The 27410-nt window shown below is 43.3% G+C and overlaps 1 protein-coding gene across 2 annotated transcripts in view; it reads left to right on the top strand.

Moving 5' to 3' along the window:
- The first annotated feature begins 3008 nt into the window (after positions 1 to 3008).
- The window catches only part of TNPO1 (transportin 1), an 86250-nt gene continuing 61848 nt past the window's right edge, over positions 3009 to 27410 (top strand). For both annotated transcript variants that reach the window (XM_076363113.1, XM_076363114.1), the window contains exons 1-3: positions 3009 to 3077; positions 24598 to 24789; positions 24978 to 25091. In XM_076363113.1, coding sequence (XP_076219228.1) covers positions 24987 to 25091 — 105 coding nt within the window. In that variant the 5' untranslated portion in view covers positions 3009 to 3077; positions 24598 to 24789; positions 24978 to 24986. The remainder of the gene's footprint in view (positions 3078 to 24597; positions 24790 to 24977; positions 25092 to 27410) is intronic.

The following is a 27410-nucleotide window of genomic DNA, read 5'->3' as shown; positions in this document are numbered from 1 at the left end:
TATTTGCAGTGTCTATTTATATCCTCTGTCTTGGTTTTTGCGCTTTAAATGTAAAAAGTAAAAAAGTTAAATGAGCCCATTTTGCTTATGTAAATGTACACCTTGTAAATGTTTGCCACATATCACCATATAAACCATACAGTTTATACTGTGCAAATATATTGTAAATGCATTTTTATTGCTGTACTGTTTAACCTTTTTTTGATTGGAATATTTGTTCTGTTTCTTTCAATAAAGTATTATTAAACAATTTTAACAACTTCTACCAGCAGCTTTTACTCTGACCTGTCAAGTTTCATGTTTTCAATATGACACTCAAGAATTTGGCTCTTATATCCTTTTTCCTGGCCACAGCAACTAACACATTTGCATCCTAGCACTATGGCATCTTACCTGCTGTAGCTGTGGCTGCCATGTAGATCCCCAAAGCTGGAGGTAAGCTATAGGACTTACGCCTCTGTGCTCGGGAAGGCTGAACTAGAAGACATAGCCCCATGTACCTACTTTCATGTTAGCTGAGAGGTTGGGTTTTCTTGTGAGATTGTGGATATACAGTGATTATTGCAGGTATAAGTATTAAGCTATAACTCAGTGTAGTGTAACTAAATACAGTCTATAACTACAATACAATCTGCTCTGAACATTATGCAGTAAAATAATACTTGAGAAAAATAACGTATTTAATTGGACTGTGTAAGTAGGACTTTTTATAGGGGGAAGCAGCCTTCTGAATGTGCACATAGAGATCTTTCAGCACAAGGAGATCTAGACATAGCACTGAAGTGTTAATTCTTGCAAGATCACCAGACAGGTCTCATGAAAATCATCAAATTGGCATAAGTGTTGGAATAATAGATGATGGACTTGTTATGGGTATAAACTTCTGGTGTTCAGCCCAGTTGTGTTTTCAAGTTTTCCTCTGCAACAATGAGGATTAGAAAATGACCTTTAAAAGATATTAAAATTAAGTTTTGAAAAAGTGGAAGTAGCCTGACACAATGCTAGAGCTGATGTAACACAGCAACATTACAGTGCTGACTTAGACAAGTGGCTGGGAAAGCATCTCTCTTTACGGAAGACACTGTCAACGGATTTTGGTTGTTGTGAAATCATGGTAGTATGCAGGGGAGGTGGGAAGGGTATGTGCATGCCTAAGAGGTAGACAGAGAGGATTGTCAGGATGAGGAGAGTGCCTGAGAGAAGGCCGTGTCCCCCCAGGAGCAGGAGATGCACAAGGGGAACATAAACAAAGTTACCAACTCTGAGTTTGTCTCAAGACTGTGCTTTTTTAAATGCTCGGTAAGCTTTAGAAATTGGGTGAAAATGTTTAGCTTTCATTGTTTAATAAAAAAGTACCTAGTGCTTGCAGTCAAGGATTGCAGCACAAGCAGAAATTGCTGCTGTAACTTGTTGGGGTACCCACAGCCATGAATGAATGTGCAGTGGTCTTCTTGCCACGACAGCTGTCCACACAAGTCATAGAATCATAGAACCACAGAATGGTTTGGGTTGGAAGGGACCTTTAAAGATCAATGAGTCTACCCCTGCTGCCGTGAGCAGGGACACCTTCCACTAGATCAGGTTGCTCAAAGCTCTGTCCAACCTGACCTTAAACACTTGCAGTGATGGGGCATCCACAACTTCTCTGGGCAACCTGTTCCACCCTCACCATAAAAAATTTCTTCCTTATATCCAATCTAAACCTACCTTCTTTCAGTTTAAAATCATTGCCCTGTGTTCTGTCACCACAGACCCTGGTAAAAGTCTGTCTCCATCTTTCTTACAAGCCCCTTTAAGTATCGAAAGGCTGCCATAAGGTCTCCCCGGAGCCTTCTCTTCTCCAGGCTGAACAACCCCAACTCTCTCAGCCTTTCCTCATAGGAGAGGTGTTCCAGCCCCCTGATCATTTTTGTGGCCCTCTTCTGGACCCGCTCCAACAGGTCTGTGTCTTTCCTGTGCTGAGGGCTCCAGAGCTGGATGCAGTACTGCAGGTGGGGTCTCACCAGAGTGGAGTAGAGGGGCAGAATCACCTCCCTCGCCCTGCTGGCCACGCTTCTTTTGACGCAGCCCAGGAGACGATTGGCCTTCTGGGCTGTGAGCGCACACTGCCGACTCATGTCCAGCTTTTCATCCACCAGTACCCCCAAGTCCTTCTCGGCAGGGCTGCTCTCAATCCATTCACTCCCAGAGAAGTCCGGGAAGACCCTGGCTATGCACTTGCATTGCCTGCTCAAGATGAAATCCAGGGTGCCGTACCTTTGCTGCCTAGCCCTTAGCCTCATCTTTCAATTTTATGATTTTTGACATATGCGTCAGCCGCCTCCTGTGGAGCCCCTGCAGCTCTCTGCAGCTGCTGGTGTGGGGGGCGTTGGGGGCTGTGGGGAGAGGAGCCCAGCCTGGGGAGCCTGGCAGGGCCCAGAGCGAAAGGCGCTTGTGAGGAGCCTGTTTGTGCCAGTGGGTCAGATGGACTGGTACTGCTGAAGAGGGAAGAGAGCTCCCTATGGGTGGGTGGGTGCTGCTCGAGGGGCTGGTGGCCCTTCGCACTTGTGCCTCTTTGAGGGAGGTGGTGGCCGGTCGGGAGAAAGGGTGCATCTGATGAGGGCAAATGCCCTCCCGTCCCCAGGGAGATCACTGCGGGAGACAGTGCCTGGGCACGAAGCCTGCGCGCGTGCGCCTGCAGCGGAAAGCCGCGCGGGAGCAGGGAGCCGGCAGGGAGGAGCGTCCCTTTGCGTGGAAGCCCGGACCACGCCGAGGGCGGGGGCCGGGGCCGGGGCTGGGAGGCTGGGTGGGGCCGGGCGGCCATTTCACTGCCGTCTCCATCACACCCGCGGCCACGGGCCCCAGACGAGGCCGCCGTTGCCAGGGTGACCGGCCAGTGGCGCCCCCGCCCTCCCCCGCGCGCCGTGCCCCGCCCCCCGCCCGTCCCCCGGCCAATCGGAGGGGAGGTGGCGGCGGAGCGAGGTTCCCTTTGTTCAGCCATTTCAGGGGCCGGAGCGGGCTCGGGTGCGGAGCCGCGGAGGGAGAGGACTGGCCGCTCCCTCGCCACTCCCCTGCCGCCGGGCTCTGGGATGGTGTGGGTAGGTGTCCGGGCTGCGAGGGGCGGGCTGGGACGTCCCATCCCCGGCAGCCGCGGCCTGCCCGCGAGCGGGGGGCCGGGCCGGGGCGGCAGCAGCCTCAGGAGCGCCCCCGCCGTCGCGGGCCCGGCCGATGTCAGGGGCCTCCGCGCCGCCGCTGGGAGGGGAGCTGTGGGGGCCCTGCCGTGGGCTTCCCCTCCCGCTGTCGCCGCGGGCTCTGCCGCCGCGTGCCGGTGGATGGATGGATGGATGGATGGCGGGCGGGCGGGCGGGGTGGGGTGGGGTGGCGGTGGCGGCCTGAGGGGCGGCCGGGGCCTGAGGGCTCGCGGCCTGAGAGCCGGGCACACACACCCTTTCCACCCTCCCGGCTCCTCCCGGTGCTACGGCTGGTGCCGTCTCCGCAGCCGGGCCGCAAACTCTGGCATTGCAGCGAGCCGGAAAGTGAAAGTCGCCTCAGGATATAGGAACGTGGCCATATTTCCTGCCTTGTTTTCTGGAGTGCGTGGGATCTCTGCTGTGCAGATTTGGCTAGGTGGGATTTAATTTTTTTTTTCCCCACGAAATATTAGAGAGGAGAGAAATCCCGTGTCGGTCTTGTACTTTTGTTTGTTTGCTTAGGGAGGTTGTTAATTTAGGCGCTCAGTGGAAGTAGCCAGTCGAACTTGTAAAGCTTTTGTGGAGTGCCTGTACAAAGGGCAGGAATGCTTTTTGGGTTGGTATAAATGGCTTGATCAGTCTGCGAGATGTTTGTCTCCTTGCTGTGAAGGTAATAATTCCTCTCACTTGAATTTCTGCTCAGGACCTGAGAGATCCTCCTACTGTGAGGATTGTTCTGCGATTTATTCTGGCCACCGCAGCTTCATAACTTGTTTGCTTGCCTTCTTGCACGTTTAAGTAGTCCTTAATGTGGTATTTTAATACTTCACAGATGTGTTCAATCCTTACAACACTCATTGAAAAAAAAGTTGACTTGTGTACCTTCTGTACATGAGTAATTGAACAGAAAAAGTAATCTCATGCCCAAGATCATATAAGGAGCCTTTGGTAGACTTGGAAACTGAGCCCAGAGTCTCAGCTATGTTTAAAAATGGCAGTACATGGTCTGTTTCTGAAAGTCCTCATTCTGCATCTGCTGTGTGAACTGTAGTTATTTTTGAGTTATATGTGGGAGGGTGGAGGAAAGGAGCCTAAAACTGGGAAGAATAGTTTCTATATGTTCAGAATTACTTTAGAATGCATTTCTTCAAAATCTAGCTAGCTTATACTCAAAGCAGTATAATACAGAAGGATAACTATGATCCTGCAAAAACAGGGTTAAAACAGTTTATTGTCTGTTTCAAAGGAGGAAAGCTCTGGTCAGAATTAATATTGACTAAGGACCATGTTTACCGTTGGATACAGGCAGTGACACACATCTCGGTGACTTCAGAAATTGATACAGATGTAAGCACAGCTGCTAGATGGAGCTAAGCATGCCTTGTGACAGGAAGGTGAAAACATTAATGATGGGTCTATGAATGTAGGCTTTTATTGGATTATCTGACATAGTTTTCTATTACATTTATTTAGAATCCAGTTTAGGAGTCCTTGTATGTGCCTATTCAAGAGAACACAGATATGTGTGCTTAATTTTAGGTTCATGGTGGCAACCCCAGGGACGGAGCTACCTTATAATCAGGTGATAGGTATGCACAGAGCTGTCCAGCAGACTGGCAGAGCTGGAGTAGAGTATAATTCAATCAAGTTTCCTCCCTGTTCCTGATTCAGGCACACCAAGATGCTATGGCTACAAAGGAGGGTGGCAGAAGGCCAAGTATAATCCTCCTTCATCGAAGCTGATATTCAGAATCTGTACAGTTTGAAGATTGGGGCTGAAATCAAGACTGAGATTTTATCTTTGAAATGTCTCATTGGTAGAGATCTCCTTTTGTAGACCCAGTGTTGTTGTCACTGTCAAAAAAAATCTGTACCACAGGTGTGTGGAATTGGTACACACTGATCAATGCATTATTGTCAATAAAGTTGTGCCAGTGACATGCAACAGGGGGAGGGTTTTTTCTTTGCTTTGTTTTTGAAAGGGTAGGACTGGTTTTCCATTATTTTCATGCCTTAATTATGTTGCAACTTTGATTAGTTTTGACCATGGAAATTAATTTTACTAGTTAATTTCATTCCAGATGCTATGAACATTTAAATACATGTAACAGTAGTATGTCTTGATCACCAATTCCACTTCTTTCCACTGTTTTATAGTATTGATTTGGATAGTTTGGGTAGGTTTTCTACATATATTGATAGATTTCATATATATATATATATAAAAAAATAAAATATTATTCATTATGTATTATACATATAAGAATATATTTATATATATAAAGATATTCATATAGGTATAGTATGCAATTCATACTGAAATTTTATTTTTTAAAATCTCTCCTTGATAGATTTATACTTGTGTAGACCCAGTGTTGTTTGGTTTATGTATGTGATCTATCATATACATGATAAAACAGTGTACATAATGATGATTATGCATGTACACATGGATGCCATGGAATATGGCATCTTTTAATGATATATTATAAAATAAAGTTCCAAATGTCACTTTTAGTCTCTAGAAGGCTTTCCTTTCCAAACCAGACTCCAGAGTGAAATTTATACAATTAAAAAAAATCCCTGTGAATTTCCTGTATACTGAATGCTTTTGAAATTTTGAGTTTGTATATATGTGTGAGTATATGTGAGTCAAATCTGAAATACGGCATGAAATAAAATTTGTGTTTAAAGAAAACTTTTGTTTTTTAAACCTCGAGTATAGAATAGAAAGTTACTCTTAAATTATTCTATTAAATAATTTAATTTTTTAGAGCATTTTCTACAAGCCATTGTGAGATACCCTTTAACGTTTAAAATGTGCTGCTTATGACAAGCCTGCCATTAAGTGTATTAATTTAAATAATAGATAAATGCTAAATATAAAAGCAGAGGGAAAGGCAAGACAAAATGGTTTTGGCAGAGAATAGAAAATAAATAGTAGGTGAGTAGGTACAAAGATGCAAGAAGACTGTTACTATATTAGAACCCAAAAAGAACACACGTGCAGAAATTATGGTGAGGTAGCACAGACCAGGGGTTTCCAAACTTAGTTAGCGGGTATATGATCATCATCAGTAACTTCTGGCATCCAGGGTCACATGCTTTTCTAACCATGCAAAACCAGAGCCTCATCTATGGCTTTTCTCCCAGCTTTCCTACTGCATGTTCCCATCTTCCAAGCTAGGATTGCAGTCCAATGCTCACACTTAACCTTCCCTATCCATTCGTGCACCCACAGAAGTTTACTCTAATTTCATCCTTTCTCCTGCACACATCCCAGTCATGAACCTTCACTTCCAGCAAAGGCAAAGTGGAACCTTGGCTTCCCCTGCACGCATGCTATCTCTCTAATCCTGTTCTTCCTACTTCACCGTGTCTTGGTGGTCTTCCTGTATGCTGAACCAGAAGTGCAGGTCTGCCTGGGGGCAGCAGAGCTATTTATTATTGAATGCAGGTGGTGGCTGCAGTAGTTCCTAACTCTGTTTACACAGGTTTTACAGGACCTAGGAGGCAGTTACTGTGCTGCCTGTGTAAGAGCAGCGAGACCCAGGAGCTGTGGCTCAGTTCAGTATTGAACATATCATGGAAGCAGACATGAGTGGCATGTGCACTACAGTTTGGCCATCTCTTTTACAGAGGAACAAGGAAAGTCAGTAGCAGACAAGTGTGGAGAGTCAAGAGTCTAATTCTCTTCAGAGACTAAAAAGTGCAGGTCTGCTTTTTATACCAAATAAGCTAAATCAATGCAAAAGTCCAAATAGATACCTGTATTTCAGTCTCTTTTACATCAGTTGAGCTTGAGTCAATTCTGCAGGGAAAAAAAAAGCATAAGCCAACCTTAAATTAAAATAAATTGTTTTGCACACGATTTCCCAAATTGATGTACAGACAAGTTTAAGCTAAATCGGTCTAACTTTCTTGTGCAGGCAAGCCCTGAGCTACGTGGCTGGAAATCAGGAGTGACTTCACTGCACTCCATTAGATGTAATGTAAGTAAGTGGAGTTCGCATAAGAGGTGAAAGCTTCAGTTGTAGAATCTGGCCCCTAAGAAGTAGTTAAAAACAAACAAGATGAGGTTTGAATGGAGCTTTTGGACAAATGGGAACCAATTGCATACACAAGAATCATGTAATTACATTCTTCACTTGTGTGTGAGAAACCAGTCAGCACTAGGTTGAAAACACTGGAGTCTGAAGCAGAGATGCTTCTGGAGTCCCTTGGAAAAGGAATTAAAGTAAGCCAACTGATGAGAGGAAATGGTTGGTTTAAAAAAAATTTAGAAATGTATGGTTGTTTCATGTTTCTGTCTAACACAGAAGTGTATACATTAATGCAAGTATGTGTGTGTTTGTGTATCATATCTTCAGATACCTGATTATCTTAAAATCTTTTAACCTTTCATATGTAAAAATCCAGTTGGTCATTTGGTCACATTACGAAATTACTTCAGACACCTTCCCTTCCAAAATCCTCATCCTTTCTGTAGAACACTTTCTATAGTCTTACTCTGTTTCTCCACTAGAAACTGGGTAACACGCTATAATTTCACACAATTCTTTGCTTCTGGAGAATAGCCTATTCTCCCAGAAAAGAACCCTATTGGTTCTCTGAGCCAATGAGTACTTGTAATATATTTTACCACTTATGACAATAATATGTCTTTCAGTTTAGCAAGGAAGCATATCTTAGGTTAGGCACTGTGCATTCTAGTGATTCTCTTAATTTCTCAGTGACTGCACAGAATCAAAATAGCAAACAAAAATTAAATAAAGCACAATTGGCAGTATTCACAGCTTCCCTCATTTGCAGTGTACATTTCAAGGTATACTTTTTTTGTTTGCTACTTCCATGTGCAGTCTTTTAAACTGTGGGTTGGAAAAGATGATACTGATAAGGGAATTCTATGAGAAAGAGGTTAATCTTGCATGTAACTGCCACAGAGTTCAGTCTTTTTTTATTAATTGTTGCACAGTGTGTTTGAAAGATGAGATAGGTTTCTTTTAGATAAGAAAAAAATGAGCGTATGAAGCTGCATGCTTTAATATTTTCCCTTTTTAGAATATGGATTTTTATATCGGTGCACAAGATTGAGAATCAGCAGACATTGAGATTACTGCCCTTGCTTTGTTTCTTTTATGCTAGGTAACAGGGCTAATGGATCATAGCAAGGCTTTGATGACTTCAGCTCCACTGGGGTGGGACTCTCCCTTTTTTAAAAAGAATAAAAATAAAGTAAGATAGCAGAGGCTGCCTTTTGAGGATCTCCTTGTAGGTCTTGCTTTGGATAAATGTATTTCAGGATGTTTCTAAATTTAGAAGTAATGCAGATTTAATTGGACATAAGGATGACTTAAAACTTCTTTACTACACTTATTTCTTGAAGCTTTGGAGAAAGAGTATATCCTTGAAAACAAATAACCATCCGAAATTTTCTGAGGTCATACAAGTTGGACTTAAGCTATGATAGAAATTTTAAAAGTTGGCCTGTGAGTTATTGGTAATCTGAGTTGCTTTTCACAAATAAAACATGATACTTAGAAATACTTGGTTCTCATGTAAAATTCTACAGGTAGGGAGAACAATAATAGAAAACAACATTTAAATTTTTCATCTGGTTTTCTTGATGCTCTTGTTTTATCAGAGGTAATAGCAGAAATCATAAGGAAGTGCTAGAATTGAGAGATCTGGTGATAAAGTGATAAATAAGGAGGTGAGGTATTAATTTCAAAAGTTATCCAGTATAGGAGAATTTGATATCTGTGATAAAACATTACATCTGTCAGAAGGAATTCTAGAAAAGGTACTATAGTATGTGCCTTGAGCTCTGCAACATCCCTCATAGCATCTTCTGTGGAGCTTACAAGAGATACCTCAAGTTCAGAGGAAATCCAACAAAGTGGTCGCATATAGTGTAATGTCTTCATTGCAATTTAATCCTTGAGTCCTCCAGAAGATGATGTCAATTTAAGATAATAAAATTCATGACACTGTTGTGACAGTATTGTATAGATTAATTACTTCAGCCTTGCATCTAGGAAGACCTGAATGAAGGCAAGCAAATGTATATTCTTAGTTGAGTGAAGTTTAGTTGTCCTGTCTATACTTTTGGTAAGCGTGTATTAGAGAAAACTGTTTATTATACAGATGTCCTTTAAGATTATGCTAATTTAGACGAAAGTGTGTTTGGGACTGAACTCTGCTTTCCTCAGTTAGACTTTTAAGTTCAATTTTGAAATCCTGAAAAAATATTTAAATTCAGTGTTGGTCTTATCCATGCTGAGCAACTTTAACACTATTGGTATTGGTATGCTGTGATGGTAGGATGAAGTTTTACAAATCTGGTTTTTTAGTTGTATGTGAGACACCACTTTAAAGCTTGTACATTGTCAAATACTCAGTTTTGTTACTGAAGAGAATTTGAAAGAAATTTTTAAACAAAAAAAAAAGAGAGAAAACTGGCTGCCATGTCATGCAGAAAATAGCCCAAATCTTTTTGCAATTGAATATAATATTTTATAGTTAATATTTGAGTTACAGTAGTGCCCAGGAGCTCCACATATGAATTAAGGCTCTAACACGTTAGGCAAGTGTAACAAAACAACCGTCTTTTCTGCATATGGCTTACAACTGAATTACAAAACAAAAAGATAAATGTTCTAAAATAAGTAGATCCAGGGAGAATGAGAACTATGAGAGAGACTTAAGATGTCTGTGAACACTGCACCAAAGGGAAATTTCCACATAAAATGTGAGAAAGGGCAGAAAGTATCTTGTAACGCCTTTTGCATTTTTTTTTTTTTAAGGGCAGCATACAAGAAAGCATGCTGCAGGTCAGTAAATTGAGCCTCAAGGTGAAGACCATAAAATCCCTAGCAGGAAGAAAAGCACAGATTCTGCATCATGATAATACATAAGAACTGATATATAGGACTGAGACATTAATTTATTCTCTTGTCTATAGACAGTTTAACCTGTGACTGTGGTTTCAACTCTTCATAGCTTTACATTTCATGTAGTGGTTACATTATTTTAAGACAAAGATGATATATAGAGTGCCAGCAAACTTATTTAGTGGCGTTGGTGAAGCTATTTGCAATAGGTTTTTATTAAAAATGTATTAAAATGGCCTTAAAGTTATTAAGTGACCTGTGCATTTAAGGTAAATCGAATTTTTTTAAATTACAATTTACTAAATGAATTTCTTTAACTTTTGGGCAAGGGAAAAAGAAAAACCAATCTTTAAAAACCTTGAAATATTTGTTTTGTATTGGTTGTGTTTATTAGTAGCATTTTAAGGGAATTATTTTACATATGTAGCTATTTAGGCTAACAACTAATCACAGCAGCTAATCTCTGATTCAAATACCATTCTGATATCCTTCACAAACCAACATTAAAGTATTTAAATGCCTAAAATATTGAAAATTTACAACTCAAGTAAAAATGACAATTAAATTCCGCATCAGATTACATTTTTACATGTTCAGATTCCTTAAGTCTATCTGGCTTTTCTAATCTGAATGTATAATGTACTTTTAATTTAATTTTTGGTTTCTAATGTTTCTTCTTTTGGAATGAAATGCTGCATTTGAACTAGAAAGAGGTAAAATAATTGCTAAGGGGACTGGTAGCACTTTTAATGTCTATCATTCTTGGCTAAGGCTGCATTAACTCCCCAAAGAATTTTACCTGATCATTCATCTACACAACAACAATCTCTCTCTGTGTAAAAACAGCAATGTGGCCACTTCGGTGCACAAGCTTTACCTTAGGTGCATTGCTTGCATTCAGACTCGCTCACAATTTCCTTTACACTGGTTTAATAATTGCTTCAAAGCTGGTCTTACAGATACAGTTGTGAGAATGCTTTTTCAAAAAACAAGGTTAGAAATGAGAGAATACAGTAAGAATTATACCATTATACATTACTTTTAAAATTACTTCCTGTATTTATGCCTTTTTTTAACCAGACAGTGTAAGTCCACCTGCCTACCTGGAATTATTCAGTGATCTCTTAACACCCGTTGCTGGAAAGGGCCATGAAGATCTGTGTAAAAGAACTATATAGGCTTTCTTCTGTGACGTCTGTTGGCTTCAAGCGGTAGCAACTTGAATATCTTGTTTAATTGAAATTAAATCTCTTAAATCTCATCTTCAGATGTCATATCCAAGAGCATTTAGAATATGACTGAATATGCTTAAACTGAAAAAGTTGAAGCATTCTTCCATTGAAACATCCATTTGTATTAGATATTCAGTGTGCATCTATTAATTGAAATAGTCTTCACTGCTAAGATTATGCTGTTTTCCTTACCAGATTATCCAGTGGGTTTTATTGTTCTAGTCAGATGAAAACTGGACATTTTCTAAAGGAGTTTTTAATACTGTTTTAATTTCTAAAGATATTTCTCTGTTCTTTCATATTTGTCTCAAATAACTCCTGCTGAGTTAATGTTGAAGCACTTGGATCATACTGAGTTTTATATTAAATAATAATAAATTCAACTCATATTATTATTTGCCATCTAAAAATACTGATATTTGTAGGAGGCAAAAACATTGTTTTTAATGTGTCTGCAAATTCCACTGTGTATGTATATGTAGGAAAAATTTGGAGGTGGCAGGGGGTTGTCTGTACTTTTACCTTTACCCTTCATTCTTTTTTACCCTCTTCCTCATCTGAGGCTTGAAAGACAGGGAATGTCTGCAGTCATTCCTTAGCAGTCTCAGTAAGATCAAGTAAGTCCTATTTGCTTATTTACCTTAAGAGTTTTGCTGCTTTGATTAAGGTGGTTAGGGCATCATTCCTTTTGTTTATATGTATGATTGGAGCAGTTCATTCCCCTCACTGATGATCACATGCACAGCTTTATCTATTTTGGAGGGAGCTCCATTCCAGATCAGTAATTATTTGCTCACTCTTTTCCAGGAGGATGTAATTTCAGAATATTTATCTGACATTAGAGATTAGAGAAGGCCAAACAACTGTACTCAGGCTCATAGGATAAAAGATTGAATTCCAGTTTCTGTCTGAAGCTTTTTAAGTCTTCTTCCATTTGTGTCCCTACCAACTCATATATGACTCCCATTACTCCCTGTGCAGGACACATACCATCTCACTGGAGTCAGGCAGGGACTAGTATAAACCCATATACTGTCACTTCCTTGAGGCAACAGCATCTTAAGGACCTTAGGTAAGCCACTTACTGCAGTAAGGAAATTCATCAGCCATCCAGGGAACAATACACTAGCCTTCTGTTACAATGACCAGTGATGATGGTTTAGCCTACAGTATTGCTGTCAGTATTGCAAGTGTCATCAAAGCACCCGTGCTGCCACCACTGACAGATCTGACGGAGGTAGCATCACTGACGGTTGCGTGTCTTAATGCATGTTCTGTGTGTGAATGTTTTAATTCACTTCGAGTATTCAGGAAAAAATGGGGAGGAAGGTAGGTGAGTGTGTGATTCTGAATTCTGTGCATCCTGGATGCAAGATATTTGCCAAGAAGTAAAAATAAAACCTAATCCTGACTAATCAGTTCTTAGTGCTCCCAATATCATTTTTGCCTTGACCCCTATACTGAATTCCTAATGCCTGATGAGTTTTGACCGGAGCAGACTCCTCAGTTTTTTGAGACATCCTTTGTGCTCATTTCTTTACAGTTGGTGCTGCTGCATACTGTGAAAAGGCAGTGGTCTGATTTAAACAGTGTAAAATAACTAATCTTAATAATTCAAATCGGAAGGCCAAAAAGTTTAATTTTGTGTATTTGGTTTTAATTTTGCTTTACATTTGTAGCTTTTCTGTTCCTCAGTAGATCATTCTCATCTCATTTATGAATCAAAACATACTTGCAAAGAAATATACCATTTGTCTTGTATTTGTTATGTCTTTCTACTAGCAAAAGGGCCTCAGTATCTTTACATGTTCTGTTTATTTAATGAGATTCCTAATTTTTACATTTTAATGGTAATGTAAAATTAATGTAAATTAATTAAATTAATTGATGTAAATTAATTAATATATTTTACATTAATGTAAAATATTACAAAGATGTTTCTACTGCATAATTATTATTTATGTTAAGATGGTGTTGTACAAAAAAGCATTTAAACTGGTAAACTGCTTTATGCGAGACGTATAAGTGATTTATACATATTTTGCATTAAAATTCATTGGTTTATTGAAGTATGTATTGAATATAGTTAGAGAACTGATGATGTATTTTGGTTCATCATGGTGCAGATTTTTCAAAGTTAGCTTAAAAACAGATCGCCACTTACTTAGATTAAGTTTTTTTAATAATTGTGAATGACTTAATTTTAAAGAAGCAATACACTCTTTTCAGGGCCAAGAACTTCCCCATATTTGGCACTACCCCATGATGAGGTGTACTGTCCTTCGCATTTGCTGTGGTGTACTTCTTCCTTATTGTTGGAGCAGGAGATGACTTCCTCTCTGAATGTTTTTGAAAAAGGAGAGAGAGATGTTTACCACATACCTACGCCACCAGGCCTCCCACAAAGGCCCTGTTTGTCATGGCTGAGCCATTGTTAGGGGAACAGGCACTTTGGCGTCTCTCATTCTATGACTTTCCTTCCAAGGTCTGCAGGGGCTATGACCACCTTCTCAAACGCGCAGTAAGTGGAGATAGGAATCTCACATCTGTTTGTTTCTTTGTTTTTACTGATCTCTTTTAGTTGACAAGGATGAGTGCATAACTGAACAAAAGTAAATGCTAGAATTTCAGGGACCACGTCTCTTTTCTCACAGTCTTATATCATTCTCATCCATGGATGTGGCTTTTTTCAGCCATAACTTAGTTTTTAAATTATATCTGCTACTTTTCTCAGGTATTTTCAAAAGTCTCAGTTCTGACCTATTAATGAGGAACAGGTTCAAAAGCTATGTATCGTTTTGGTTTTCTCTCTGTCTTGGGGCAGCCTGAATCATCAGTTACAGAAACTTAAGTTCAACCAAAATCCTGCAGCAGGCACCAGCTGCTTTGGCTCCTACAGCTAAGAGAAAGAGACCTTACTATATACTTAAACAGGGAGTTGAATAGGGTTCATATGCACCTGACACTAATCTTGCTTGAAAGATTTTTAAGCTGGCAAAAAGCACATGCTGAATTACAGACATGAAATTTGACAGTAGAGATTTAAATAAGACTCTGGACCCTCAAGAATTACTCCTGTCTTTGCATACCCACTTACCCCTCAGAATAGATTTAGCCTGTTACAGTAATGAGTGGGGCTTGTTACCCAGGGCAGAGCATTCCACTTTCACCTCCCAGTCCGTAGTTAATCTTCATTTTCCGTGCCTTCAAAAATCCCTCTCATGTTAGGCAATTACAGAGGTTCATATGCTTCATGTGGGAGAGCTAAGTACTCTAGAATTTGGAGAAAGAAGCTTGTGTCCTGGAGGAAAGAAAAAAAAAAAAAAGTAGAGGGGGAGGTTTTACTGTTTTAGACTTAGCTGATAGATCTGATATCTTCTGTCACAAATTCAGGAGGTAATGATTTTCTCAAACAGCCCTCCATTCAGTTTCAGATTGTTTTATGACTGCCAGCATTAAGAACATGTACTGCTGTTTTAATATCTAGCATGTGTGATTACAGTAGGGCAAATCATTGGCAACACAGTATCTTTCCACTTGGTATCTCTGCCTATGGAAATGAAATAACAGCAAGTTTGAAGGGATGATGCATCCAAATCCTTGTCCAGAAGATTAGTTGATCAAAGGCATTTTAAATCCAGAGATCTTCGCAGTTTTGCACTATGTCTACCACTTGTTCAGTCAGCTGGACTTTTAATGAATTATAAGAACGGTGTTTCATCCTATCAAAGTAGAATTCAAAGCACTCCTGATCATTTCCAAATTGGTGAAAGCTTAACAGGTTTTTGTCTCTGCAGCTGACAATGTCACATATCTAATTGAACCCAACACCAGCAATAGACTTGGTTTTCAGTTCTGACTTGTGCATAACCCTGTGCTACGTATTGATGTTTGTAAACCTAATTTGCATTAAGTCTTAATTAACTGTTCTACAAAACATCAAATGTTAGTGCATGCTGTGGCGTGTCATCCATTTTACCTGCAGTGGTGTGGTGGTTTTGCACCTTCATATATACAGAAACTATATTGCTGTACTCTTTGCTCTTTGCTCGTTGGATGCATGAGGAGCAGAGGTATTCATTAAATAAAGAAGGAACATACTTCTGTCAGAAGAGTGGAATTACAGGCTGTCAGGTTATCATGTGTACTATTTCATCTGCTCAATGGGATTCCACAGTGCAGGCTTTTACAGATGTTATCTGCAAAAAGAAATACTGCTCTTCACCTTTGGGAAAAGAAACCATGAAATTGTGGATAGTGATGCCACAACAATGATGAGTCAAAACAGCTCTCCCTTTCTCACAGGCAACAGCGTAGCAGATTTCCTCAGCAGGTACATTATCATAACTGTAGGTACTCTGAGAAAAAGTCCATCATCAAGCTGATATTCCATGGAGAGCAAATCGCATTACAGATTTATTTGCCTCCAATATTGAAATGTCCGGTGTTCCAGGAAATTTGAGTTCAGCTTCATTATGAGGTGGTGTACTATGGGATCAATTGTACACACACACAATTTCTAGTATGATATGCAACATAAGACAAAACCAATTACAGCTAGAATTGTCTCAAAGAGGGTAGGAAGCTAACATAATTTCTCCTAGTTTCTTCAGCTTCTTATTCTACTCATAGACCTACCAGCTGCAGGGAATGAATAACAGTAGGAAATGAAGGTCAATTAACTGTACCCAAATCTGAAATTATATTATCTGAAATCCCATACGTTTGCTGCTTTGAATGTTGCTATCAAATTGCTCCTTACAGATAGAAGACATTCTGTCCGTAGATAGAAGAAAAAAAGTTCTTTTTTCAAGATAATCTTAACCAATGAAGCAAATTCTTAGTTTGGTACATTCCGCAAAACTTTTTGCTTTAGTCCAACGCTTACCATTGTACGTTGAATCATGTTGGACTTGTCTTACCTTCTGTTAGGTGGATTTCCTGTTGGTTCTTAGTCAGTCTTTTGTCATCCTCTGACATCAAAGAACTCTTTAAAAAAAAAATGTTTTCTTTGTCCTTAGTTACCAGAAAGAGATTTCACTCCTGCATGTGGGAACTTAATGCTATTTGTGCCTATCTTACCATGAAGTTCTGGGTTCAACAGAATTGCACTTGCAGCAGTGAAATTAGTTACTGTTGCATTAGCCAGAAAGGGGTGAGCTTACAGCCTCTTCTGGCTGATGTTTTGATATGACTCTTCAGAAATAAAAGTAATGTTGAGATCCCATCTTAAAAATATTTTTCTAAAGTTTCCTGTTTAAAATTAATCATCAATCCTGCCGGTCAAAGGGAAGGAGTTGGAAAGGGCCAGTCGAATCTGGCGAGTCAACAAATGGTTACGAGATTGGTGCCACAGCCAGGGGTTCGGCTACTTAGACCATGGGACTTGCTTTGAGGGGGCTGGTGGGGTCCATCTGTCAGAGGAGGGGAAGAGCATCGCTGGTCATAGGCTTGCCAAGCTGGTGAAGAGGGCTTTAAACTAGAGATGCTGGGGGAGGGGAACCTCGATCCATGCCACTCCTACCAGTTTGATGCCAGGGCCAGCGATAGATGCCCAGAGCCTGAAGAAGGAACACAGGTCAGCAGGAGAGCGCCTGAAGAGCAGCCCAAAGGAACTCCAGCCAGTAAGACAGCTTCATCAGGGGCCCAACTTAAATGCCTCTATGCAAATGCGCGTAGCATGGGGAATAAATAAGAGGAGTTAGAGACGTGCGCACGCCTGCAGGGCTGCGACCTTACTGGCATCACGGAGACGTGGTGGGATGGCTCCTATGGCTGGAGTGTTGGGATGGAGGGATACAGGCTCTTTAGGAAGGACAGGCAGGGGAGACGAGGAGGGGGTGTCGCCCTCTATGTCAATGACCAGCTGGAGTGCATGGAGCTCTGCCTGGGGATGGATGAGGAGCCAACCGAGAACTTATGGGTCAGAATTACAGGGAAGGCAGGGACAGGTGACATTACGGTGGGGGTCTGCTACAGGCCACCCGACCAGGAAGACCAAGCGGATGAGGCCCTCTATGGACAGATAGCAGCAGCCTCATGCTCACAAGCCCTGGTCCTCATGGGGGACTTCAACCACCCCGACATCTGTTGAAGGGACAACACGGCAGGGCATAAGCAATCCGGGAGGTTCCTGGAATGCGTCGATGATAACTTCCTTCTCCAAGTGGTAGAGGAGCCAATGAGGAGAGGTGCTATGCTGGACGTTGTTCTCAGCAACAAGGATGGACTCGTGAGGAATGCGAAACTCAAGGGCAGCCTGGGCTGCAGCGATCACGAAATGGTGGAGTTCAAGATCCTGAGGGCACCGAGGAGGGCGCACAGCAAGCTCAGTACCCTGGCCTTCAGAAGAGCAGACTTTGGCCTCTTCAGGGATCTGCTCAGTAGAGTGCCATGGGACAAAGCCCTGGAGGGAAGAGGGGCCCAAGAAAGCTGGGTAATATTCAAGGATCACCTCCTCCAAGCTCAGGAGCGATGCATCCCAACAAAGAGGAAGTCAGGCAAAAACGCCAGGAGGCCTGCATGGATGAAAAAGGAGCTCCTGGACAAACTCACACACAAAAAGGAAGCCTACAGAGGGTGGAAGCAAAGACAGGCAGCCTGGGAGGAATACAGAGAAGTTGTCCGAGCAGCCAGGGATCAGGTTAGGAAAGCTAAAGCCCTGATAGAATTAAATCTGGCCAGGGACATCAAGGGCAACAAGAAAAGATTCTATAGGTACGTCGGGGATAAAAGGAAGACGAGGGAAAATGTGGGCCCTCTCCGGAACAAAATGGGAGACCTGGTTACCTGGGACATGGAGAAGGCGGAGGTACTCAATGACTTTTTTGCCTCGGTCTTCACCGGCAAGTGCTTGAGCCTCACCACCCAAGCCACAGAAGGCAAAGGCAGGGACTGGGAGAATGAGGAGTCGCCCACTGTGGGAGAACATCAGATTTGAGACCACCTAAGGCACCTGAAGGTGCACAAGTCCATGGGACCCGATGAGATCCATCCGCGGGTCCTGAAGGAACTGGTGGATGAAGTTGTTAAGCCACTGTCCGTTGTATTTGAGAAGTCGTGGCAGTCCAGTGAAGTTCCCGCTGACTGGAAAAGGGGAAACATAACTCCCATTTTTAAAAAGGGAAAAAAAGAAGACCCAGGGAACTACAGGCCAGTCAGTCTCACCTCTGTGCCTGGGAAGGTCATGGAACAGATCCTCCTGGAAGCTATGCTAAGGCACATGGAGGACAGGGAGGTGATTCGGGACAGCCAGCATGGCTTCACCAAGGGCAAGTCCTGCCTGACTAACCTAGTGGCCTTCTATGATGGAGTGACTACATCAGTGGACATGGGAAGGGCTACAAATGTTGTCTATCTGGACCTGTGTAAGGCCTTTGACACGGTCCCCCACAACATCCTTCTCTGTAAACTGGAGAGGTATGGATTTGATGGGTGCACTGTCCGGTGGGTGAGGAATTGGTTAGATGGTCGCATCCAGAGGGTAGTGGTCAACGGCTCAATGTCCAGATGGAGATTGGTGACGAGTGGCGTCCCACAGGGGTCCGTACTGGGACCGGTACTGTTTAATATCTTCATCAATGACATAGACAGTGGGATCGAGTGCACCCTCAGCAAGTTTGCAGATGACACCAAGCTGAGTGGTGCGGTTGACACTCCAGAGGGATGGGATGCCATCCAGAGGGACCTGGACAAGCTCGAGAAGTGGGCCCGTGTGAGCCTCACGAGGTTTAACAAGGCCAAGTGCAAGGTCCTGTACCTGGGTTGGGGCAACCCCGGTATCAATACAGGCTGGGGGGTGAAGGGATTGAGAGCAGCCCTGCCGAGAAGGACTTGGGGGTACCGGTGGATGAAAAGCTGGACATGAGCCAGCAGTGTGCGCTCACAGCCCAGAAGGCCAACCGTATCCTGGGCTGCGTCAAAAGAAGCGTGGCCAGCAGGGCGAGGGAGGTGATTCTGCCTCTCTCCTCTGCTCTGGTGAGACCCCACCTGCAGTACTGCATCCAGCTCTGGAGCCCTCAGCATAAGAAAGACACAGACCTGTTGGAGCGGGTCCAGAGGAAGGTCACAAAAATGATCAGGGGGATGGAACACCTCTCCTCTGAAGAAAGGCTGAGAGAGTTGGGGTTGTTCAGCCTAGAGAAGAGGAGGCTTTGGGGAGACCTTATTGCAGCCTATCAGCACTGAAAGGGGGCTTATAAAAAAGATGGCAGCAAACTTTTTAGCAGGGCCTGTTGCGACAGGACAAGGGGGAATGGCTTTAAACTAAAGCGGGGTAGATTTAGACTAGGTATAAGGAAGAAATTTTTTATGCTGCGGGTGGTAAAACACTGGCACAGGTTGCCCAGAGAGGTGGTGGATGCCCCATCCCTGGACACATTCAAGGTCAGGTTGGACGGGGCTCTGAGCAACCTGATCTAGTTGAAGATGTCCCTGCCCATGGCAGGGGGGTTGGACTCGATGACCGTTAGAGGTCCCTTCCAACCCAAACTATTCTATGATTCTGTGATTCTAAAACAGTCCTTCTATCGTAATAACCAATCAGCTGTGGAGAAGTAGAAAATTAATTTCATAGACATTTCAGTCATGGACAGAAAATCCTTTCAGACTGTCTTTCCATCTGTCTCCTCAGTAACCTCTCTGGTGCTTCACAGGGTCAAACTATCTTCTTCTAAAGAGTATTCAAATAAATCATTGTGTAATAAATATTAATCTTGTATCATATGGCTGAACTCAGGAAGACCACACTAAATGTTTTAGAATGGATTCTCCTTTGATAGGCTGAATGTGAGGACTACCAGTATTTTTTTAAGTGAAAGCTTCAGGCATGTCTCCAGGCAGAAGGCATTGCAAGATAATATAGCAGTAGCTATTCTGCATGAGCTCCTTTGCATAGACACATTTATTCTGTGTTATGAGACCTTTTTTTCTGCCTAGCTTAATCCACATCACTCTTAGCCTGAAACAAGAGGGTTTACACAGAAGGCTATTATGGAGTATCAGTTATTTCCTCTGTGCATACAAACCTTCTATGCAGAGAGGTACAGTAAGACACTATAAGCAGTCTGCGTGGAAACTTGGAAGCCTGAATTTTAGCAATTGAATGATTGATTCCCATTATTGAATACCAGTTTTACAGGTAGCAGTGCCTGAATTTTGTGACAAGAAGGTAGCTCGTTAGAATTCTCTTTCTAAAAGAAAAAAAAAAAAATCCAGTATTACCACTGTAGTAAAACTAAAGACTGGGAAAAATTTTCTAAACGGTAAAGTGGCTGAAACTGTCTAATAATTCTGAAATTAGGACAAATTTGAGAATTAATTTTGATTAGAGAATAATTATTTTAAACTAGTTTCAAAACCGCTAGCAGCGAGAAGTTGTACTTCCCAAAGGTACAGCTTGGAGGCTATGGCATTTGAGGGATGGGACATCTTCCTAGTAGTGCAGATTTGTTTTTCTGGCTGGTTGATGGGAGGGATTTGCACCAGTCCCCTGTTTCTCTTTTCAGTGCACTGAGACTACTGGAGGCATGGGGGGGGTATTCTGTTATGAATCTCCTATTTCTGCTGTCTACATTTGTCTCTTAACTGTCAATTATTATACAGATTGCTGATTAGAAAACAGTTCGTAATCCACGTTCCTGTTAATATCTGTTCATAACATAATGGAAAGCAACAGGAGAGATTAAAAGACCTAGCACCAAGTACACCCTAATGGGATGGTAAGGACACTTCCCAGAAAAAAGATGGGGTTCATCACCCTAGGAAGAAGCAAGAATTGAAGCCTGCCTCGTGGATTCAGAGCTACTACTCTAGCTGCTGGATTTTGAATGAGTTAGCAGTGCTACATAATGTAGCCATTCCTTTTGTTGCTTGTATGACAAATGCCAGATATGTGTTGTTTCAGCCTCATCTAATGGGGCATTCTGAGAGAGAAAGGGAAGAGATTATTGGCAACAAAACCAAAGATAAAAAATTTATTTCTGGGCTTCTTGTGGATACTCGAGTACAACACGGCACAGTTTGTGGAGAAAGAAATGAATTAGAAATACAGATTGGTGGGGTGTCCTGGTTTCGGCAGGGATAGAGTTAATTTTCTTCCTAGTAGCTGGTGCAGTGCTGTGTTTTGGATTTAGCATGAGAATAATGTTGATCACACACTGATGTTTTAGTTGTTGCTACGTAGTGCTTACACTAGTCAAGGACTTTTTGGCTTCCCATGCTCTACCGACTGAGAAGGCTGGAGGTGCCCAAGAAGCTGGGAGGGGGCACAGCCAGGACAGCTGACCCAAACTGGCCAAAGGGACATTCCATACCATGTGACGTCACGCTCAGTACATAAACTGGGGGAAAGCTGGCCGGGGGGGGGGGCCGCTGCCTGGGGACTGGCTGGGCATTGGTCAGCAGGTGGTGAGCAACTGCACTGTGCATCACTTATTTTGTATATTCTTTTATGATTATTATTTTTTTTCCCCCTTCCTTTTCTGTCCTTTTAAACTGTCTTTATCTCAACCCACGAATTTTACTTTCCCCCCCCCCCCGATTCTGTCCCCCATCCCACTGGGGAGGGGAGGAGTGAGTGAACGGCTGTGTGGTGTTCAGCTGCCTGCCGGGTTAAACCGTAATATGGGGGGGGGGTGATTTTTTTTTTTTTAATATTGTACATTGTTGTGATACCAGTGGATTCTGGCTAGTGCATGACATCTGAAGCTTGGATAATAGAGAAATCAAAGATTAGCCTCAGCATTTGTGCAAGGCTCCTGCCTTCAATGAACTTTTGTCTTCTTAACATATGTAGGTGAAGTGTTTCAAATTTATTTCTGGTGCATTCTACTGATTGACTGGGATGAACCAGGCCAACTTATGTTTTGAAAGGTAGCTTTCATGCCTCTGCCTGGTACTTCATTTAATATTGATTCTGAATTCCTTTCTACACAAGACGATTCTTGCGTGAGGGAAACAGGTAGTAGAAAACAAAGAGGCAAAGGATACGGAACGAAACAATTTCTCGTTTTTTCTATAATGTTCTTTGCTTTCAATCTGAAGTTTTTTTCTTGACTCAGTTAAATTATTTTCCTCTTTCCTGCTTCCTTACAGAACTTAAAGGATTAGAGATAGGTAAGAATAACTTAAAGGTAATGATCAAGAAGAGAAGGTATCCAGCAAGATGAGGTATCTGCTTTGATTTCTATATATGCTGAGTAGTTCCCAGTGGCAAAGGATCCTGTATGGAACCTAAGGAGGAACATATCTTGGAGGATGATTGTCTAAAGCATTTAGATGTCCCCACTAATTGTAGAGGCTCCCATTCATACTCGGATTTGTAGGCCTTTTTCTCTCCTTTCCACTGCAGAAAGATCTTACCAGGATTTAATTCTGATCACATTCATGGAAAGGAAACCTATGTTTTTCTTAGTTATGGATCCACAGCCTGCTTCTCTTCCTGCTTTTTCCTGTTCTGTCCCTCAACCTTCCTTTCTAGTCTCTTCCCTCGTTTCCCGTATTTAATGTTATTTTTGTCTAGCACACTTGGTTTCCTGATAAAATTAGACAAATTTAATCCTTGTGTTGTAATTTCTGAATAGTAACTTCTGAAGCTCTAATCAATTTCAAACAAACTTGACAGTGGGCCAGAAGTATCCAAGATAATCAAGTTTCTACAACCTTCCTGGTAAGGCAGCAGTTAGGGGAACGAGGCCCAAATTAGCACTTCCTTGATTTGTTGGACCTCAGCTTTCATCTGCTGCAGCTGTGCAAGCATCACTATGGAGAGCTCTCCTGCCCATATGGTGTGAGCCATGAACATCAGTTTTCATGGCCTGGGTCCACATCCTTTGTTTTGACACTTTTCTGTACAAGAGGGAAACTAGTAGAGATTCACCCTGGTCACACAAATCTCGTATAAACCTTGTGCCCATCCTTTTCTAGTAACTGGTGGCATGCCTTTACGCACCTTACTGACTCCGTCTCGTAGACGTTTCAGTGCGATAAGCTCTCAAGAGGTGCGCTGCTTTAGTAGTCTGTCTCCCAAACAACCCTGTGATAACTACGGCAATTCTTAAATAGAAGAGTTTAAGAAACATGTCCCATTTCTTGCCTTTTTTATAAGCTGTTTTTGTTCTCTCCATTGGTTTTGTTCTCTTGTGCGCTGTGCTGCATGCTTTTCTGCTGTTTAGCCGTTTCCTGCTTCTTATTCCAGTGTGCATGCTTTCCTCATTCATCAAGTACCCTCTTTCGCTGTCCTCATTATCCAGATACGTAGATATTGTAAGTACACTGCCTGTGTTACTTGTTGCCTGTGATGGTTCCTTTTGCTGGAGACTGTGCACTACTAATTTTGTCTCCTTCTTCAAGAATAGTGGCTCATAGTAACAGAAGGGAAGTTGGCTCAGGACACTTCTTAGCGCCTGAGACCGGACAGCTGACTGTCAGTGCTGGGGAGGCGAGATGAAGAGCCACACAGCAAATTATCTGGGATGCACCATTAGGAATTACTAATGCTCCCTGTCCTCAATGCCTCTGAAGAGTTGTTAAGGCTGTGATGTGTGGCACTCACACTGAGTTCTGTACTGCAGCAGAAGCAGCAGAAAATGAAACTAGTTTTCATATAGTCAAGTGAGATGCTTACAAACACGGTGACTAAAAGTAAGATCGTAAAAAGCCAAGGAATTACTGTTTTTCAATTTCATATTTTAGACCAGTTTTAAGCAGCATGTGTTGTTCTCATTTTGCCCATTAGCATATGTGTAATGTATAAAAAATAGCTATGTATATAAAAATGTGTAATGCATATGTATTATATATACACACATGTATATATGTATCTAAATTGCTAATTTTGACCTGAGATCTTCCCTGGTACGTTTTGAGGCTAAGGATAAGATACACTAGGTATTTGAAGCAGTTTCTTTTGAGGTTCTCCCCCCCCACCGCCCCTTCTTGCATACTTGGTCCTATTCCCTCTTTACACGTGAGATTGAGAACTTCTGAGATCTGCTCAGCACTCAACCAAATCACGTAGAAGTACAGCAGACGGCAACGCAGGTACCACGTTCCTGACTCCTGGGTCTGCTTTCGCACCCCCGTTTCTCCTCCGTGGCCGGCAGCCTCCCAGCTCGCTGCCAGGCGCTGCGGGTGTGCGGCCGCAGCTGCCCCACAAGGCGGGCCCGGGGCCGCGGCGCCGCTTGGTGCGTCGCCTGGGGCGGCTGCTGGAGGTTTCTCTCTGTTCTTGGGTGGGTGGCTGAGGCGGAGGCGCCCCGTTTCCCGCCGGCCGGGATTGAGGGGCCCGCGTTTTGTCGCCCCCAGGCTCCTGAGGGTGTGGGACGCACCGGGGAAAGGCTGACGGCGGCGCCGGCGGGCCCGAGGCGGCCCGGGCGGGCGGAGGCGTGCCCGGCGCTAGGACCCAGGAGGACGCGAGGCGGCTCTTCGGGCCAGATTACAAATTCGCCGTGACTCAGTCTGCTCGGCGCGGAGCACAGCGGGCGGCGGCGGGAGCAGGTCGGTGTCGTGCGTCCGTCCGGCGGCGGGGTCGGGCGTTTGACGGGGTGCGCGCTGCGGGGACGAGAGCCAAAGCGGGCCGGGCGCCCCCTCCCTCCGGCCTTCTTTCCTTTCCGCCCTCCCGCCTATCCCGGCCTGGGCCCTGCCGCGCCGCTAACCGCGGCCGCCTGTTGTCTGGTGTTTTCCAGCAAGCCAAGATGGAGTATGAGTGGAAGCCCGACGAGCAGGGGCTCCAGCAGATCCTGCAGCTGCTCAAGGAGTCCCAGTCGCCGGACACCACCACGCAGAGAGCCGTGCAACAAGTATCCTTGGCCGAGGCCTGCGCCGCGCGGGCGGGGCGGGCGGAGCGGGGCCGCGGCGGCCCGGGCGGGCGCTGAGGAGGCCGGGGGCGGCGGGCGGGGGGAGCGCGGCCTGCGCGGCAGCAGGCCGGCGCTGCGGCGGGCGGCGGCCGGGCCTGCCCGGGGAACCGCCACAGCGCGGTGGGCCGAGCCTCCGCCGGAGCGGGCGGCCGTGGCGCGGCGTTTGAACCGCCGAGGCGGCCTGTGGGCCGCGAGGCCGCCTTCCCCCGGCGGGGGCCCGGGCACCTGTTGCGAGGCCGGAGCCAAGGGTCGGGTTGGTTTTTTGTTTGTTTTTTTTTTTTTTTTTTCTTTTTAAAGCCCAGGCTCTGGCGCGGCTCCGCCGGTATCTGCCGCTTTCCCGGGTACCCCCACGCTGAGCCGCCGCCAGCGCCCAGCCCCCAGCCGCGGCGGGGCGGGAACGCGGCCCTCGCCCTGGCGGATCCCGCCGACGGGGCCGGGGGTGCCCCGCGGCCCGCCGGGCTGAGCAGGCGGCGCGGCGCGGGGTACCCGTCGCCCCTGCGGCAAAGCGGGGACGAGCAGAGGGGCCTCCTGAAGTAATCCGGCGCTGGGGTTCGAGTCGAAAGCCGTAGCTGGTGGGGGGAGTGCCCCTGGCGGAACCGCTGCCTGCACGCCCTCGTTGGCCTGCTGGCTCTGACACTGCGCATTTTGCTGCGTTGTGAGGATGTTTCTGCTTGCCTTGAAGCCTGACCCTGAAATACTGCTCGTTACACCCGTTAAAATTCACGGGAAGGGGGAAATCTACTGTATGTGGCTTCTTGTGCTGCTTTGCAGTGCATTTGGTGCTAGTGTTGTGGATTGTTGGATTTTTTTTTTACCCCCCCCAAGTCTCTCTTGATTGTAGAAATGATGAAATAGCAAGGTTTTAAGGAACAAAGATTGAGAGAGTAAAATTTCAAATTAATTAATTTAAAATTAATTCTAATTAAATTAATTAGAAGCATAGGTCTTGAAAAATAAAGCCCTCATCTCTTGTCTCCTCCTCCTTGAGCTAGCCATATAAGTGCTTTAAAATATCTAGAAGTCCTGAAATTCTATGAAGGATATGAGTTTATCATCTTGATCCCTTTTTATTTAAGGCATTTGCTTGAAGGTCTTCACAGAAAGCAACAGAATTTATTTAAGTAGGTAAGAACATACGTGTGTGTGTGTATATATGTATATTTACGTTATTTTAAGAGTTTAGCTTGAAGCCAAATTTGTTCCACTTCTAGGCTTTCGTAACAGATGCGGTCAAGCTTAGGAAGGCTTCTGCTCTTACCTGAAAGGTGAAGGTAGTTTTCATCTTGATCATCTTGTTCTTGCAGCTATGTTTCAGATTTTTAAGATGCTATTACTTCCTTTGAAAAATCCTAAATAGAAGTGTCTGACTAAGTAAAGTGTTCTAATAATTCCTCAAACTTAAACTGGTGCTCTTTAGTATTTGAAATACAAAAGCGTTTATAGCAACAGTGTTTACAGTGTAGCTTTAATGTAAAATTACATTTTAAAGCTCTGCTTCAAATAACTTAATAGCATCTGGTTTGTTTATTGAAAAATAGCAGCATATGTGTGGGACGGGCAATATAGGTGATGCTGTCTGTCTTGAAGATGAGTAGAAATTGACTGAGCGAAAGTGCTGTTAACTGATGTTTGAAATTCTTCTTAAATGGTAGTGGTAACTCCCTGCTGTGCTGAGATACCTGTGCTTTCAAGGAGGTCCTCATATGTTGGCCTGTAAAGGTTATAGAAGTGGCACATTTTTACCATTGTATTATATATCAGTTTGGGAAAATGTTGTAATACAACTTGACAGGCCATGTCCTATAACTTAAAAAAAAAAAGTGTATATATATATATATGTCCTTTGAGACTGTTTCCAGAAAAAATTTATGATGGCTGTTTTACTGTAGAATGCTACTTAGTAGCATGTCCAAGCAGGGTGGTGATTAATGGTTTCAAATTTAAAGTAATCTCAGTCCATAATTTTTTGTAAGATTATCAGTCTGTTGATTTTGTCATGCTCTTTCTTTATGACACTGTTTTGGCACATTTGGCTGCTTAGAACTCAAATATAACAAAGCGGAGAGTATAGGTTAGTCAAAACCCTTTGTTAACAGAGTTATGAATTGGTAAGGCTTCAGATATTTTTCAAATGAAGATATTAGGTGTTTCCTGGAGTAAAAAAGAAAAAGCGGGTGAAGAAGTTGTTAAGAAAACATGGCCTATAAGCTATTCTTTGATTCCTAGACCAATTAAGTGTTTTTTCATTAAGTTTCTATTAAA

Source organism: Aptenodytes patagonicus, chromosome Z, assembly GCF_965638725.1.
Source record: "Aptenodytes patagonicus chromosome Z, bAptPat1.pri.cur, whole genome shotgun sequence".
NCBI lineage: Eukaryota > Metazoa > Chordata > Aves > Sphenisciformes > Spheniscidae > Aptenodytes > Aptenodytes patagonicus.
Note: the sequence above shows the minus strand (reverse complement) of the source record. Positions and strands in the feature narration are given on the sequence as shown.